Raw genomic sequence first — 16,914 nt, 5'->3', positions numbered from 1 at the left:
GCAAATGCAGCTACAGCAAGTGAAGAAAGACAAACAGAAAATAACAAAGTTCTGTCTGTGGAGATAAACAATGAACCATGGGGCCTATCAGCTCTGTCAGCAGTGTAGATCCTGACGCAGGTCTGTAGGTTCCAAAGGCTGCTACTGCTCCAGAAGGTGGTAGAGACACTATGAAGGATCAGTAGGAAGTAGGAATGAAGTTGCAGCTAACAAACATCTCCATGGACAGCGAGTCAGTACTCAAAGCTGAAATCTGGCCATACTCTCTATGAATACAGGAGTGTATGTTTTAATACAAAACTAATGCAAGGCCATTTGCAGTGATCTTAGAGGAGTCGGTTCTCCTGGTTCATTCCTACAATGTGACTGAGCATTTCCCTTGACTTTCCTCACTTAACTTCCATCTTAGGGCTGGCCCTTGTTACAAGATTTGGTTGGTTCCCAGCTGATGGCAGAGTGACTTCAAATACTTATCCCCTGAAGTTCTTAAGAATAGTTTATTGTAGTAATTTGAGATGGACAGTTAACAGGAGTACTTGTGTGTCTAAATGAACTCCAAAAGACTTAACAATCGTTGTTGTGAGACCTTATGCATTGCAATGCCATTTTAGTCTTTTTAACACCAAACAACAACTTCAGAAGCCAGAGAGTCGCTCTGGGTTTATAGCATGCTTTCCATGCTGCTTAGACTTTCTCTTCACTGATCTACTGCTGGATAAAACAATGTTGAAAAGACATTAAAGCAACAGTCAAGATCTGTAGCTTCATTAGTCATTCTGTCAGAGACCTGGAAAGAACCTCACTGAAGTAAAGCAGGAAAACAATTTGTTGAAGCATCTGCTGAAGCAGTGAGTCGCAACTCATTCAAATCTCTGTGAAGTACATGATCAAGCAACTGCTGAAGCCCTGAAAGCCACAATTGACTCTGCAAACAGGAGATACTAAAAAAGGCTTTGAACTCATCTCCAGTCTCTGGTATGTGATAAAAACCTGACTGTCCACATATTTATTCCTTTAAAGCGGTCAGGTGGGCAAATACAGAATGAGTGACGTTCCCCTAGTGCAGCAACAGAACTACCTGTACAAGCTGACAGTACTCTCCTATCACTGTGTGTTACTGGCTTTTAGTTCCACTGAATGGAACCATTTTGGGCATGCAGTGACCCAACCAAAGGAATTATTTTGTAACATTTTTACCTGAACATCAACCAATTGTTCCCTAGGCCCAGAAGAGCTAAGAAATCAATCGTCCTACAGGAGGTCTTTTTGCCAAATAAGCGTTGACTTCTACAGTACAAACTAAAAAAAAAAAAAAAAAAAAAAAAACCTTGCCAAATAACTGAGGCATCTGAGGCACCCAGACAGGTGCCATAAAATCCAGAGCACCTCAGTTGTAAATTGACTAATATAAAACCTGCTAAATTCATCCAACCAGGATATACCTTACAATATAGGGAAAACCTGTATAGGGATTTATTGTAATCAATATGTTGGCCTCTGGGTACAGTTTGATCTGCTAAAAATAAGAGAAAAAACTTGTAAAACCTCTCTTTTTTTCCAATAGGCGGGTGAGAAAAGGGAGCAAACTGTTGTTCTGTGATGCTCATTCAAATCAGGTGTCAACTCCAAGTTCTTGAGAGTTGATGAAAGAGAGTCTGACAATCTGGAGATCAGAACAATTATCACTGAAGGGAAGAAAAAATATATTAGTTGAAAATAAGTTTTTTTTTATTATTCTAAATATTAACTGACTTTGTGTGTGTTGTGCTGTCTGCCAGGGAGGCAGAGGAACAAGCAAAATGTACCATGCTTTAAGCAAAGTTTATTGTATTGATTAGGAAATTTATGGCAGTATCTCCATGGATATACCTGAAATGCTGATATTCTTGATATGTATTTGATCCTAGATATACTTGGATATATTTGAGTTGATCCTGTATACAGTTTAAGGCCAGTTCTGCCTCCACTATTCTGTCCCCATTCATATGCCTTCTCATTTAAAAGTAGAGTTTGTGCTGAAAAGTTGAACTTTTCCTGCAAGATATGGGGTTGTGATGCAGATTGAGCTCTGGGAGCCCGAGGTGAGTTCTGAACTGCCAATCTTTGGGATTACAAAGGGTATAAAGATGGGTGATGCCAGCTAGGCCGATGGAAAGAGAGATATAGCAGGAGACGAGAACTGCCGATCTTTTTGGATAATAAAGGAGACCAGGCACCAGTGAGGTGGATGGACAGAGAGAGATGGGGGCAGGGGCAGAGGACTGAGGAGGGAGGGTGACACTTGTGCGAGGGGACCCTGTGAGGGGATAAAAGCCCAGGGGTTGCTTAATTGGGATTCTCCTCGGAGGCACCGACTCGAGCTGTTTATGTGTTGCTGTAAATAAATAAATCCCTTTATGGGACGAGACATCTGAGACTCAGCTACGGGAAACCTGGTCTGACTGTGTGAGTGCAGTGTTTAGGGAGCCAAGGCGGGGGACCCGTCCTGTCCCTGAGGCCGCCGTGAAGAGGCTTCTGTCCCGGCGGCGACTGTCTCTGGCGCTGGGAGCGTGACTGCCAGGGGTCTCGTGAACGCTCGGAGTGGGAAGGTTCTTTCGCGGCTGTGCCCGCAGCGCTCCGCCAGCGGCCGCTGCCCTCGCTGAGGGGAGCGCGGGGCGGGCGGGCCGTGAGGGAGGCAGGCCCGCGCGCGCACCGCCAGGCGGCGCCCCCGCCCCTCCGAGCGCGCGGAGCCCGGGCCGGCCGCGCGGCGCTTCCGGCGGCGCAGGAAGGGGCGGCGCGCGCGGCTCCGGTGAGCGGCGGGGCCGCCGGAGCTGCGGCTCGGGGAGCTCGGGGAGCTGCGGTACCGCCGGGGCCGCGGCTCGGGGAGCTGCGGTACCGCCAGGGCCGCGGGTCGGGGAGCCGCGGTACCGCCGGAGCTGCGGGTCGGGGAGCTCGGGGAGCTGCGGTACCGCCGGGGCCGCGGCTCGGGGAGCTGCGGTACCGCCGGGGCCGCGGGTCGGGGAGCTCGGGGAGCTGCGGTACCGCCGGGGCCGCGGCTCGGGGAGCTCGGGGAGCTGCGGTACCGCCGGGGCCGCGGCTCGGGGAGCTCGGGGAGCTGCGGTACCGCTGGGGCCGCGGCTCGGGGAGCTGCGGTACCGCCGGGGCCGCGGGTCGGGGAGCTCGGGGAGCTGCGGTACCGCTGGGGCCGCGGGTCGGGGAGCTCGTGGAGCGGCGGTACCGCCGGGGCCGCGGTCGGGGAGCTCGGGGAGCTGCGGTACCGCCGGGGCCGCGGGTCGGGGAGCTCGGGGAGCTGCGGTACCGCCGGGGCCGCGGCTCGGGGAACTCGTGGAGCGGCGGTACCGCCGGGGCCGCGGTCGGGGAGCTGCGGCGGTTCCGGCACCGAGCGCCGTGGACTGGGGCAGGCGGGGAGCGGGCTCCGGGAGGGCTCCCCGCGAAACGCCGCCGCGCGCGGGCCGCGTCAGCGCCCGAGCCCGTCCCGCGGCCTCTCGGTGCTGCGGGCGAGGAGACGCCGGGGCCGTGCGGTCACGGCAGCGGAGAGGGGCCCGTGTCCTACCGTTACCGAGAGCCGCGACCGGGAACCTGGATATCGCCACCGCTTTCACCAGCCTTGTCCTGGTGCGGGAGATAAGGGACTGCAGCTGGGTTTAGAAATTGAGGGCTGCATTAGAACCATGTGGAACCTGCACTGGCGCACTTATTCCTGTAAGCTCTTACACTGCATCTTTTTTCTAGGAAAAATGATTTCTGAAAGCAGCTCCTTCATCAAGGGTGTGGTGCTTGGAGGAGCCTTCTGCATGCTGGTTACGCTCCTCGGACACATTAAGGTGGGCCATGGGACCAAAGCACATCACCACGAGCATCATCACATCCAGGCTCCCAACAAGGAAGATGTCTTAAACCTTTCAGAAGGTGAACGTGTGGAGCTTAGTAAAAACATCCATGTTTACTGTATCATCCTTGTCAAACCAAAAGATCTGGGGCACTGGGCTGCAGCAAGGGAGACCTGGAGCAAGCACTGTGACAAGGCAGAATTCTACAGCTCAGAAAAGGTCAAAGTGTTCGATTCTGTAGCCGTCAACACAAACGATATGTGGGCGATGATGCGGAAAGCTTACAAGATAACGTACGAACGCTATAAGGATGAATTCAACTGGTTCTTCCTTGCATACCCAACAACATTTGCTATAATTGAAAATCTCAAGTATTTCTTACTGAAAAAAGACCCCTCGCAGCCTTTTTACATAGGCCACACTGTGAAATCTGGTGACCTTGAGTATGTAGATGGCGAGGGAGGCATCGTCTTAAGCATTGAGTCGCTAAGACGACTCTCCCGTGTTCTTGAAGACCCTGACAAGTGTCCAGAGCAGGGAGGTATGATTTGGAAACTCGCAGAGGACAAACAGCTGGCAATCTGCCTCAAGTACACTGGTGTGTTTGCTGAAAACGCTGAAGATTCAGAAGGAAAAGATGTCTTTAACACTAAGTCCGTCGGGGCCCTCATCAAGGAGGCCATGTCCACTCACCCGCAGCAGGTGGTGGACGGCTGCTGCTCCGACATGGCCATCACCTTCAGCGGGCTGGCCCCCAACCACATGCACGTGATGATGTACGGGGTGTACAGGCTCAGGCCCTACGGCCACTCGTACAGCGACGCCCTGGTCTTCCTGCCCCCACCGGGCTCGGACAATGACTGATGTGTCCTCGGGGAAGGCCTGCAGCCGTGGAGTCGGCTCTTCTCACAACACAGTTGTACTGACACATTCTAGTACTGGTGTACAGGTTCTTTTGCACACTGAGGTTTGGTAAAGCTCTTAATTTTAAAAGTGGAAGGAGAATTTTTTTCTAAATCTTTTATAGATAAATGCTTCTGGCTTTTGATGACAATGCTGGAATGAAATTATAAAAAGATGTTAATGTTTATTATAAAAGGAAATTAAGTTTATAGGGGGGGTTTGTACATGTAAATATTTATTAATGGAAACTCAAATGAACTTTAGTCTACTCTTACAAATATATTTTTGCAAGACTTTGATTATTTCAGTTCTTCCAGGCATTTCTAGAATGTCTTTATATCTTTCTAAGATGTACCAATAAAACTGATTACAGATTCAGTCTCAAAGACTGTAACTTTAGGCTATTTCTTCTACACTGAATACACAATAGCTTGAGCTTACACTGCACCTGCCACCTCACATACAGCCTTCTAACAGCAGGAAGCAAGGTGACAAGAAATCTTGCAGCAGAGTAATATCAAGTGCCCTTTGGACTACTGTCTAAGCAGACAAAAGATAAACTCTGTTTGAATAGGTATTAACATGGTCAGGGAGTATTAGCACAAGATTAATTGCTCATTTAAAAATTCACTCCATCTATAAGCATGTTAGAATAAACACTCAGTATTATTTTTACTCCTGTTAGTGGCTGCTAATAAGTGTTTGCAAGGAAGAAGTTGGTTAATTGTCAGTACAATTTGGTGTTTGGATTGGGTTTTTTGGTTTTTTTCCTTTACAATACAGTGCACTCAGTTTTACACAAGTTCCTGGGTCACACTCCTATCCACCCACAGCCTGTGCAGACAAACAGCACTTCAGTACTTACTCCATTTAGAATTCAGTGACCTGACATGGGTGTTTCAAGACTACTACAGATGGTAGTATGACCATCTTCAAGATGGTACAACATCCATCTGTAACATCTGTGACTGTCACAGGCTTTGTTGGTACTACGATATTCCTAAAACATAGGAGCAGACTGTTATCTCACCTTTAACCAACCAGTTATAACACCCTAGCCTGAGCTGCAAGTGGGCAGGTGGGGAAGTGAAACAGCTGCTTCAGAGCTGATGAGACTGTCCACATCTTGGGTTTTTTAAGTATCAGGTTTTTGACAAGACAACTACTCAGACCCCTATACAAGCTCCCACAGCTCAGCTGCTTTTTGAAAGGTGAGACAAGATGCACCTGCTTGTCCTCCCTGTCAGTCAGCTCAGCTGACAGCAACACAAACATACATGATTGCTGCCAAAACCTAGGTAAAGCTTGCACCTTTGATGTTTTGCTGAACTGGTATATAAATTAGGCCTGATTTGACTTGTATCTTCTTACAGAATAACACAGCTGCAAAAACTTTGACAAAACCAGATAAAGGAAGCAAAACTCTCTTTTCAGTGTTTCTGATTATTAAAAACAGTTCTGACCCCCCTGCAGCAACAGCAGTCATAGGAGAATGAGAGTGAACAATTCCAACAAGAAAAAAATCTCATTTGTCACAGATTTGAGGTGCTGTAGGACAACAGGAAGAGATAAAATGAAGGGTTAAAAGCAAACCACAAAAGGCAAGATTAGCTCATTTTACACAAAAAAAAAAAAATCAAAAAACACCAACAGTGAAGCATAAACTGACTTTCCATAATACCAACCAGAAATCAGTACATTTACAATGAAATCTTTAAGATGCACAGAAAGTTCACCAGCATTCTGAAGTTTGGAGGTGTGATCAGAACTCTTTCTGCAACACTGCTTAAATTTTGTCTTCCTACATTGATAAACAGTTTCAGATTTACCCTGTTATTTTCAGAAGTACAGTCTTGTAAATAATTTTACAGAATTTTAAAAGCAGCATTCCTTCTGCCATGTCTTAACTTGGCTTTAGAATCAGATGGAGAACACCTTGGCTATTATCATCTGTAAATGTCCCAGGGTGGGGAAACCAGGCCTGCAGAACAGCACCACAGGCGCTGGCACATGAAATTACATTCTGCTCTAGTAAAATGCATGTGTTAGAGTAAAGACTTGAAATATTAATAAAGGCTTCCAGAGACAGTTATGAGTGGTAGACCTTAAAAGTTTCCTTAATTTATTACAGTATTCCATTTTTCCATAGGCATAGCTTTGGGTGTGCTGAACAAAGGACTGGGTTATCCAGACACAGTGCTCCTGAACCCGTTCTGTAGCTGTAGAGACATGTGGCAGTGTGCACAAGCTGAGAGCTCTTCAAGTTCCACCTGAAAAAGTTGCTCCTGGCTACACTGAAAAACATGTTTTGCTGTCATGCCTTTGTTTAACAGTGATTTTATTTCTGCTCCTAAAAGAAAGCGGCACACAGGGAGTAGAGAGTATCAGGCACCAGGGTGGCACACACTTCACTGGGAGAGTGCCCACCATTACTGCAAACTCCTCTAGGAGAGCAGTATCAAAGTGTTGGCAGGTAGAAATCTGAACATACATACAGTCTTCAGATATGAGCCACCATGAAGGAATTTCTAATCCTGAGCCACCATGAAGGAATTTCTAATCCACATATCAGTCTGAGTTCATAAATCTTATACAGATAAATGCATATTAAAATGAGAAAATCCTTAAGTAAAATGGAGTTAATGCTCTTATAAGTTAAAAAATGTCAAAAAACCTGATTTCTCCACATTCAAGAAACTAGGTAGACTTACAAAGATATCAATCAGAAGAAAAAATCTGAAATGCTTGAGAGGTTTTATAAACTATATTTATATTTCACACACACTTTATATTACTCTTTTAGAAGAGCACAAAAATGTAAACATTTCTTGACTTTTTCCTCCTTTCCATTTGAAATAATCTACTCACAGTCCATGCAGAATCTTTCATCAAATATCTTCAGTCACTGAAGACTCAGGTTTAAGACACAATAACTGTAATAAAAAGAAATCTAGAAAACTATTGTAGCCTAACAGTACTTTTGCATTCAACTGATTTATTTAGCATAGCCACAGAACAAAATAATTTGTACATTCAGTCACATTAAAAACAAGGAATTACAAAGCAGTCCACATTTAATCTAAGTGCATTCCTTTGGAGTAACAGTTCCTGTTGTTTCACTTGTATGTCTTCATATGCCAAAGGCCATCATTTAAATAGTGGATATTTTCAATACCAATCCCTTTGTTGACCTTCTCACTGTAGGAGGAAAAATGTACAGAAGTATTAGCTAGGTTAAATAGGAGAGCACTACCAACTATATTATTTCAAGTAGAAACTGCAACATTTGTCAACTGGAAGGGGAAAGTTATCAACCACAAAGTCATTATCTTCCACAGCAGGTGGACAAGAAACATGTATTTGTTATTACACCTGCCCACATTGCTGACTGATAACAGGACAATATTTGCCTTCCACATTTTTTCAACAGCTTTCCACTGTATTTTTACTACTTTTTTGTGGGATACAGTTCTTCAGACAATACTTCTGCTACTTTTCTTAATTTTACCATTTCTCTATCAAAGTAGCACAGCAGTTGTGAGCCTTCCCCTCCCAGCACAGGATGTGGTACAAGACAACTGGAATGTGGAATCTAACAAGTTCTGGTTCCAAGTGTGCCAATGACACAAACCAAATGCAGGTGAGCTGCCTCACTTCTAGTTGCAGGTCATCTACCCACTTAATAAAGAATTAAAGCTGCTAAATGTATGTGCCAAGAACTTTCAGCTTGTTAGTGACATGCTATCCTCTGTAGTATTGACTGTCTTTTGAGTCATGTCATCTTCTAAAAATTACTGGTTTGTGTCTGCACTGGATATGTTTATTTTTCCTGTTTAAAAAAAAAAAACACCAACGAAGTAATTTTGCCACAATAAACAAGACAAATCTCCTTCTGGAAGTGAGAACAAGTTTCATTCCCCTGGAGAATATAATTTACTCTATTTACATCAAGTGTTCTATTACTTACACAACCTGTCCAAAAGTAATCAGGAAGGGAAATGCTGCTAACATAATATTAACACATTATATGCAGTAATCACATCAAGAGATTGAAATCCCACTGCCTAAACCAGAAAATTGTGGAACAATGTCACACAAAAAAGAAACAGCTAACAGGCTGCAGAGAGGAGTATCATTTCATTTTCTTCTCCAGTTCATGTTGCTTCTCACAGGAACAGGATATTCAGCTGCAAGGCTGGTGGATTTGAAGTTAGGCATACAAAGGACCTTGGTTTGCAATGATGACAGTGTGTCACTGCTCTCTTAGGACTGGAACACAGGTAGCTTTTCTTTCCACTTACTCTTGGAGTCTTTTGAAGTAACACAAAGAATCCTGAAGAATACAATTCCTCAACAGCTACAGCAGGTCCAAATCCAGGTTTCTGCAGTCCCACTCTATCCCTGTCCTCTAAGACATTTCCCCTTCTCTGCCTCATGCTATTATTTCGACTTAGGACAGGCTTGTTGAGAATTAACCACGTAAAAAAGAGTAACTTGTTTTCACCAAGAAAGCTTCCTCACTGCCCCAAGTGACAGACAGGTCTGGAAACCAACACAGCCCAAACCTGCTGGGTGCACATCACATCCTGCAAGACGTTAATAGAACTTAAAATGACAAAGTGATTTAGCTACTTCTAACTTAGCACTATCTGAAAGCCAAGAACAACTAACATCCATTTCCATTTTCTGTATCTCTTTTCCTTCTCAAATAGTTTTCAGTTTATCCAGAGCAGACCTCTAAATTTCACAAGAGGCTCAGCTAAGTTAGTCAGCACATCAAGCAGGAATGCTGGGCTGCATGTGGGTACACCCTGAAGAAAAAGAGCAGGACACAGAGAAAAAAAAAAAAAGCCTGGATAGGCAACCAAGATCCAGCAGGACTAGAGTCTGCTGTCCCTGCAGACAAAAATCTCTTCAATGTTTTCAATCTTCTCAAATCCAAATTACATCTCTTGCCTAGCCCAGGTAGTACTCTGTACTTGACCAACATATGTTGCAACAGCAATGCAGTAACTTTGACAGTGGTGCTTCTACTGCAAACTAACATAAGAATAATGACATGGGACAGATTATATTTCAGCTTTTAAAACACTTACATGTCCTCAGCTGACATCTTCATTACTCCCACACATAATGCATGTTGTTTTCCCTCTGCCATAATTGCCTACAAATTACTGCTAAGGAAAACAGAGTTCTTTTTAAACTATTTCAGGAAAGTAAAAGCAATATGAAGAAATTGCTTCCAAAAACACATTCAAAAGCCAGTGTTGAACTTTTAACCTTTTAGTAATTAGAGAGTTAGAGTTTTTAAAGATAAGCAAAACAATGCACTGAATTTAACAATTGAATCAGTGTGTAGAACAAAGCATGTATTTATGAACTTGGAGCAGCAATTACAGAAAAAATCTCCCAGTGCTAAATTTCTTCCTTTGTGCCTAACACAGAGATGACAGTCTCTGCCTTTCTGGAACAAAACAGCACATGTTTGTAGGGCCATTTTAGATTCCAAGGCACAGAAAACTGAGACACCAATTTAAAGACCACAAGTACTGAAATCACATGTGTCCTTTTCAGAGCTTAGCAACACGTGATGTTAACTGCTGATCTTTTCCTATAGCATCTAACTAACAACAAAAGCAGCACAGCATGGTGTTATACATGCTGTATTTGTTCAGGGTTCTTTTCTCAGTAATATAATGAGTGACTTAGCACACTTTCCTCATTTTACATACGTTAACTTCATCAGACAGAGCAAGTCCTGACTCCAATAAAGTTGATCCTAAACATCTTTCCTAATTCCTCAGGAACAAGAGAGAATTCTTCTGAAGGGAATACAAGATTGACTAAGGAGGCAGGGGACAAATTAGACTGCACCTCATCTACTTTTACCATTCTGCATAAAATCACTAAGGAGCTCCACTTACCAATGACATTAATGGAACAGCAGCCCACCCAACAGTACAGCAGGATTAGTTATGTGGTTTGGAACATACAGTAAGTGAAAAAATATGAACAAATGTAACCTTGCCAAGCAATATCTAAACCTCTGCAGGTCCTTTCTGATTACAAGTTATTTCAGAAAATCCAATTAAAATCCAAAGTAATACAGATAATGATCAACTGAGAACACAAGAACAGAAATTTAACTCATCTCACAGTGAGCAACGATTCCTAGTTAAGAAGGATACAACAACAGTGTCAACAGCAGCAGGGTAAAGCTTTGCTCCAGGAGATGTCAGGCCAGGGCACATTATATTAGCTCCACTCAGGACGAATTTAATGGCGCCTTTATCAACCTGCTGATGCGGGAGAATAAATGGGTCTAGGAGGGGAAAGATACAGCATTGCAATTAATACAGCACCATGACAACATGAATAGCTCATTATAAACTCAGTTTAAACGAGATAATGAGATATAGACTGTCCTGCAAGGGTAGGAAGTTTGAGAAACAATAACCAGAGCTCCTGCTGGGTGGTACCATCCCAAAAGGACACAAATACTGACCCAAAAGGACACAGGTACTGTCCTCCCGGACCACATCTCTTATCTGAGAGCCAAAGGTAATCCAGCACTTCAGGCTATGGCTCCTGCACACTCACAGACCCATAGACTGAGCAACAACTTTCCCCTAGGGAAAACAACCACACAAGTGCCTATCCTAAGAGATCTTAAAACCAAAGGGTCTTAAATCCTGCAAACTCCATGTACTCTTACAAATTACTTCAACATGAAAGAAAACCAGTTTAACATTAACAGAACAAAAAAGGCAAACATGGACAAAATCCATGAAAGCTGTCAGCTCTCCAAGCGCAGGGACCCTCTTGAAGTATTTCCAGCACTGAGATCTGACTGAATAACATTCTTTGAGATGCAAAACAGAGTAACACAATCAAGCAGAACAGCAAGAAAAAAACTGCAAGAGTAAATTGTGAAAAGTAAAAAGCATGCAGCCTAAGTTCCTACAGGAGACAGATATACATCATTAAACTCAGGAAGACAGTATTTTTCTAGTAAGAACTTAAAAGTATTTGTATAACAACAATACTTGAAAAAAGATAGGGACCAACAATAGCAAATTTATATCTCTGTCCTAAGGGAGCCTCTCAAGATTTTTTTACAGAGCTTTACACAATTTAATTCTTACTTATCAAAGTTCAGATTGCTTAACATATAGCATGGAAGCAATTAACATAGACATGTGAAACAGAAGATTAATACATTCCAATTAAGAAAGTATAATGTATCTTTAAGATCTATTCTGGAATGTGCATATGCATGGAATATATGGCAGATCTTTTTAATTTGGTTCTACAGATGTCCTATGGAATCACACTGTCACCCTTCTCTTCCCAGCATGACCACCCTCAGGAAACTTACATTTGTGAAGCAACCGTAGCGTTGGGTAAAAAATCCCTTCTCTTTGCCTGAAGAACAGCAACTCCCCATTCACAGTGAGGATTTCTATATGCTCATGACTGCAAGATTAAAAAAAAATTCCAAGAGCTACTTTAAATACAGGATTTTACTTTATGAAGTCTGGTCTATCTTAGCACCTGAGAATAAAAACAGTCAATTAGCAACAAAATTTAAAACTAAAAATATTATCTTTTTGTATGACTTGTTCTTCAGCAGTGGTCTCCTGTTCACTTCTTCCCCCTTTGAGAAAAAAGAAACCTACTGACAAAACACACAAACTGCATTTCCTTGGCGTTGCTTGTTGAATGCAATACAAAGAGTGAATAAGGAGAAGGACACAGCAAAAATGTACCACCCTCTATTAAAAAAAAGGGAAAATAAACAAGATAATACATGGAAGCCCAAAAACAGTGCAAAATGTTACTGACAGGAATTCAAACAGTTTTGAGCTTCCCTTCAACAACAGGCTGATCCTTGGAGAGACCCTGAGTACACTGCGCATTAGCTACTAGGAAGCATTTTTAAGTTCCTCAAGCATCCTACTAGCATGTGCCTTTAAAGCAAAATGAGTACATGCCAACTTTCTGGTTTGGCCATGACATGGACTACTAGCTATTAAGAGATGATGGATGCCTATCAAAAGTGCTAGGTTTATGTACTGTACAAAGTAAACAAACAAAGGAAGCAATCCTAGCACCTTGAAAGCGAAGTTTTAGAGAATACTTACCATCTTACTATTTTAACTGGATCTTTCTTTGGCATGATTTGGTTTAGCCATGGTTCAATAACAGGAAATTGGTCTATCAGTTGATTCTTGATACCTTTAATAACTGAAGTCTTCAGCTGGATACAGTTTGATACATTCTCCTTTTCATCAAATCTGTCAAGCAAAAGTGTTTTAGAAATGCACAATTTTCTGCACAAAATAGGCATTTTTCAGCAGCTGTCTTCAGAAATGTTTATAAATTCACTATAAAAGTCTAATAACAGACTGACTGTCCGACTTTCACATATGGGATTTCATGAAGCTTAAATTTGTCCCCTGGGAACACTTCGGCTGGGGGAAGGCAGGGGGTCCCGCCTCAGTAGCCTGTCTTCATCCCTAAACTTTTTGTACGGCCCCAGCACGTGTTTAGTCTCACAGATAAACCCTGGCACACAGCGCTATTTTATTAACTCCAAGAGTACTCTGCTGGCACCACAAACACCCACAGCCCTGTTCCGATGCGAATCCTTCACGTCCACCACAGAAATACGAACGGCGCTCTCTACCACCCGAAGTTGGGATAAGTTAATGACTCAGCTCCATTTAACGAGCGAGCGCCCAAGGCAAAGCCGAGGGCTGCGGGCGGCGCTGCCCCAGGAGGCCGCGGGACCGCTCCCGCCGGGGCAGCGCCGAGCCCGGGGCTGAGGGGGCGCGGGGCCCGCCCGGCCCCTTCCCTTCCCTTCCCTTCCCTTCCCTTCCCTTCCCTTCCCTTCCCTTCCCTTCCCTTCCCTTCCCTTCCCTTCCCTTCCCTTCCCTTCCCCGCGCCTCCCACGCCCCCAGCCCGGCCACACTCACTTCTTGAACATCCTGCGGGCGGGGGGCGCCGGGCGGGCAGGCCGGGGCCGGCGGCGGGCGGGCACCCACAGCCTCGGCGCGGCTCTCACGCGGCTCCGGCCGGGCCGTCCCTCCCTCCGCGCCCGCCGGAAGCGCCGCTCCATCCCCGCGGAACGGGCGGGGCCAGCCGGCGGCACGGCCTGCGCCGCCAGCCTCAGCGTCGCCCCTGCCCACCCGCTGCCCCTGGCACGACGGCGGCGTCACTAGGCTTCCACAGCAGCCCGCTGCCTGGTACTTACAGGCACGGCGCTGTTTTCCCAGGTAATATATCGCTTTTCGGTGAAATAAGAAGAGCAAAGTGCTAATAGTTGCTGACATCATTTAAACAGAAAATACGATTAACTGGAAAAAACACAGCCACCTTCAAACTAGCAGAGCAGAAGCTATCGTCGCGCCAGCTTCAGAGCAGGATACTATCAACAGCATTCTGGGGGGGAAAAAATAGAGTTCTTGTCAAACAGCAGATACTGGAGCCGGCCAGGGAATCAGCCCCAGGTGACAGTGCCACATCTTCAAGGTGGGGAGGGAGCAGAAGCCTGGCTTGCAGAGAAGATCTCAGCTGCCAGACAGATAGATTCTGGTGGAGAGGGCCATCTATAGTGTTTATCAGAATCAAATTAGGTTTTGCTTGGTGATCGCTGCAGCAATTGTGAATAGAAAACCGTAGCAGACAGAATTTACCACACTGCTTTTTCACTCTGAGGAGCAGACCTGTGTTTGTTCTTTAGGCTGGTGGCTGCTATATAAACAGACACACAGGTGATCACCCAGTTTCTTTTTAGAGTCATGGAAATGCCGCCACTGGCATAAAGGGGAGGGAGGAGAGGACATAAAACACCAGGTTACCATTATGCTAACAACTGAGTTTCTTTTTTCCATACAAAACAATTTCAACACCTTTGATACTATAACAGGTAATTAAAACCTAATACTTAAATGTTATATCAGCCAAACAAAGTAAAATCAAGCTTTATACATGGTATCATTCAAATAGTGCAGTACAGCTTTGGGAACAAACACTGTCATAACTTTTAAAAAGTATCGGAATGAACTATGGCATTACATAAATAGTCAAGCATTTCACTCATGAATGCCACCTTCACCTACTTTGCAGCATCCCCAAAAAATACTGATTGATGATCAAGAATTCAATTTTAACTGAAACACAGTGACACTGCTCATCCCCAGGATTAGAAAATGAGAATAGGAGTTCAGTGAGAATAGGAGTTAATCACACTGACAAACTATTCCATATGTTCTGGTGATCCTCAGAAAAACTTTCATCAAATAATACTTTGCCATGCAAACAACCACATTTTTTAAAACTGTAATGAAAAATTCATCATGTTCTACCTCAAGTGGTAGAAACACAAGGTAAACTTCTACCCTTCTTGAGAAAGACGGCACATCTCACTAAAGCCACCTGAGCCACAGGTTTCATGCCTGCCTAAAACAGCAAGATTAGGCCCAAATTTTCAAAAATTGCCTTGGTCAAGAGGAAGGTCTTACCTCTACACTTCTACTACCTTAAAGCAGTTGGACCACTGGTTCCCTTCAGGGCTGAGCTAACCTTGAGACTGGTCTCAACCTCTCCATCTTCTCTTCCAAATGCTTTTTGCTGGGGGAGCTGCAGAGTTCAGGGCCAGGTAACAGCTCAGTCAATCTAAACATGCTTGTACAGAGGACTTTTGAAGAAGGCTCCAAGGACCTAGGCTGGACTTCATTAACACAGCTCTCAGTGTTACTGTTCAGCCTCAACACCAAAAAGCTGGAGACATTTGCTCTGGTTGCAGAGTCACTTAAAAGTACCAAAATTTTAAAAGCATGATACCTGGACAGGACTGACAAAGCAGGGGGAACATACAGCAACTGCTCTGACAGAAACAGGATCTCCCTCAGGATCACATGCTAAATAGAAAGGACTTAGGATTTCACCCCCCATAAGTTTTGGTAGAAAAGGGGGAATATCCGTCATACTTCTTCCTGGATCCCCAGAACTTTACCTTGCCTCCACCTGCACTCTCATATCCAAAAGCTGAATATTCTAGCTGATGGACAAAGTCACTGACTGTCCCACCCCTGAATGATTGCATAGACAGCAACTTCAGGAAAAGGGACTCTTACTCATGTCTTCTTTTATAAATCCAAGCCTTTCAATGAACCAAGAATGTGTAGAAATTTGGCATCTCTTACATCTCTAGACCTCTTATATAATTTGGCTTAAGTGAACATGACAGTTACTGGGGAACAGAGGAAAACTTCACAGCATACTCACTAAGTTTTATTTACTTAGCAAACTTGTTTATTTCTGTTACATCTGACTTGAAACGTAATTTAGTAGCCTTGGGAACTATACAACCTCTTCTAAAGCCAGTCAAAGCCAGACTGAAGCTTTATTTTGCTGGGGTTTTTTCAACTGGAAAAAGTGCTTTTCTACACATCACAAGCATGACATTCCAACTCCTCAGGAGTTGTCTGACGGTGACTCAGTCATAAAACATACTCCAGAAGAGCCTTAGTGACACTACATTCCTATCTCTATGTACCAGTTTCTGTCAACACAAGTCAGTCCATCTTTTCTATCCAATATTAAAGTGCCACTAGACTTCCCCTGAGGAGCTCTGCTGTCTGGTGCACAAGGTATGCTCTGGGCTGAAGGCCATGGAGAATCTCCCGGAACAAAACCTCTTCACTTGGTTTGTTACTTTTTCCACAGCCACTTGACAACAGTGTTTCAATCCTAACGACGTTCCTCAGGAGTTTACGGTCCCTTTGGTAAGAGATCCACCAATATCAAAAAAGAGACTAATAGGCCCACGACTTCTGTTCTTGTTTCAAAAGTTACAAAATAAATAAACAAAACAAAACCAGACCATAGATTGTAGCCCAGTGCAAGTCGTATGTATTAAAATAGTATCAAAAAGCTGACGCTAAATCATTGTTTATAAATAAGTGTAACAAAAATATTTTCCGAACCAAGCTAACAGGCCTCGGCCTAGGCCGCAGGCTCCGGGGGAACGAGCTCCCGCGAACGCCGCCGTGCCCCGCGCACAGCGCGGCCGGAGCCGGCGCGGGCCTGAGGCGGGGTCGGGCCGGGCGAGGCCGCTTGAGGCAGGGCGGGCCCCCGGAACGGGCCCCCGGAACGGAACTCCCCGGCCCCGCAG

General features: G+C 44.5%; 2 protein-coding genes across 4 annotated transcripts; one reads left to right on the top strand and one right to left on the bottom strand.

Annotated features, from left to right (window-relative positions):
* The first annotated feature begins 2,687 nt into the window (after positions 1-2,687).
* On the top strand, positions 2,688-5,119 carry C1GALT1C1 (C1GALT1 specific chaperone 1). 2 transcript variants are annotated; one of them, XM_068204835.1, is made up of 2 exons: positions 2,688-2,788; positions 3,733-5,119. In XM_068204835.1, exon 2 carries the CDS (start codon positions 3,738-3,740, stop codon positions 4,692-4,694), a length of 957 nt encoding a protein of 318 aa, XP_068060936.1. In that variant the 5' UTR covers positions 2,688-2,788; positions 3,733-3,737; the 3' UTR covers positions 4,695-5,119. The 2 variants fall into 2 exon arrangements, with proteins under 2 accessions (XP_068060936.1, XP_068060935.1); XM_068204834.1 differs by lacking the exon at positions 2,688-2,788 and adding an exon at positions 3,500-3,615.
* A 2,364-nt stretch (positions 5,120-7,483) lies between these two features.
* On the bottom strand, positions 7,484-16,805 carry MCTS1 (MCTS1 re-initiation and release factor). Of its 2 annotated transcripts, XM_068204837.1 has the most exons (7): positions 16,727-16,805; positions 14,462-14,551; positions 12,878-13,030; positions 12,112-12,209; positions 10,922-11,055; positions 9,830-9,897; positions 7,484-7,931 (listed from the first exon to the last, which is right to left on the bottom strand). In XM_068204837.1, exons 2-7 carry the CDS (start codon positions 14,536-14,538, stop codon positions 7,850-7,852), a joined length of 612 nt encoding a protein of 203 aa, XP_068060938.1. In that variant the 5' UTR covers positions 14,539-14,551; positions 16,727-16,805; the 3' UTR covers positions 7,484-7,849. The 2 variants fall into 2 exon arrangements, with proteins under 2 accessions (XP_068060938.1, XP_068060937.1); XM_068204836.1 differs by lacking the exons at positions 14,462-14,551; positions 16,727-16,805 and adding an exon at positions 13,712-13,869.
* Between the last annotated feature and the right edge of the window lie 109 nt (positions 16,806-16,914).

This window comes from Anomalospiza imberbis, chromosome 14 (assembly GCF_031753505.1).
Source record: "Anomalospiza imberbis isolate Cuckoo-Finch-1a 21T00152 chromosome 14, ASM3175350v1, whole genome shotgun sequence".
NCBI lineage: Eukaryota > Metazoa > Chordata > Aves > Passeriformes > Viduidae > Anomalospiza > Anomalospiza imberbis.
Note: the sequence above shows the minus strand (reverse complement) of the source record. Positions and strands in the feature narration are given on the sequence as shown.

Coding starts and splice junctions, on each gene's coding strand:
- C1GALT1C1 (XM_068204835.1), top strand. CDS start 3,738: ATGATTTCTGAAAGCAGCTCCTTCATCAAGGGTGTGGTGCTTGGAGGA.
- MCTS1 (XM_068204836.1), bottom strand. CDS start 13,854: ATGGAGCGGCGCTTCCGGCGGGCGCGGAGGGAGGGACGGCCCGGCCGG. Junction 11,056..12,111: donor GCTACGGTTGCTTCACAAAT/GTAAGTTTCCTG, acceptor TTCCCCTCCTAG/ACCCATTTATTCTCCCGCAT. Junction 7,932..9,829: donor AAGATGTCAGCTGAGGACAT/GTAAGTGTTTTA, acceptor TTCCTCCTACAG/TGAGAAGGTCAACAAAGGGA.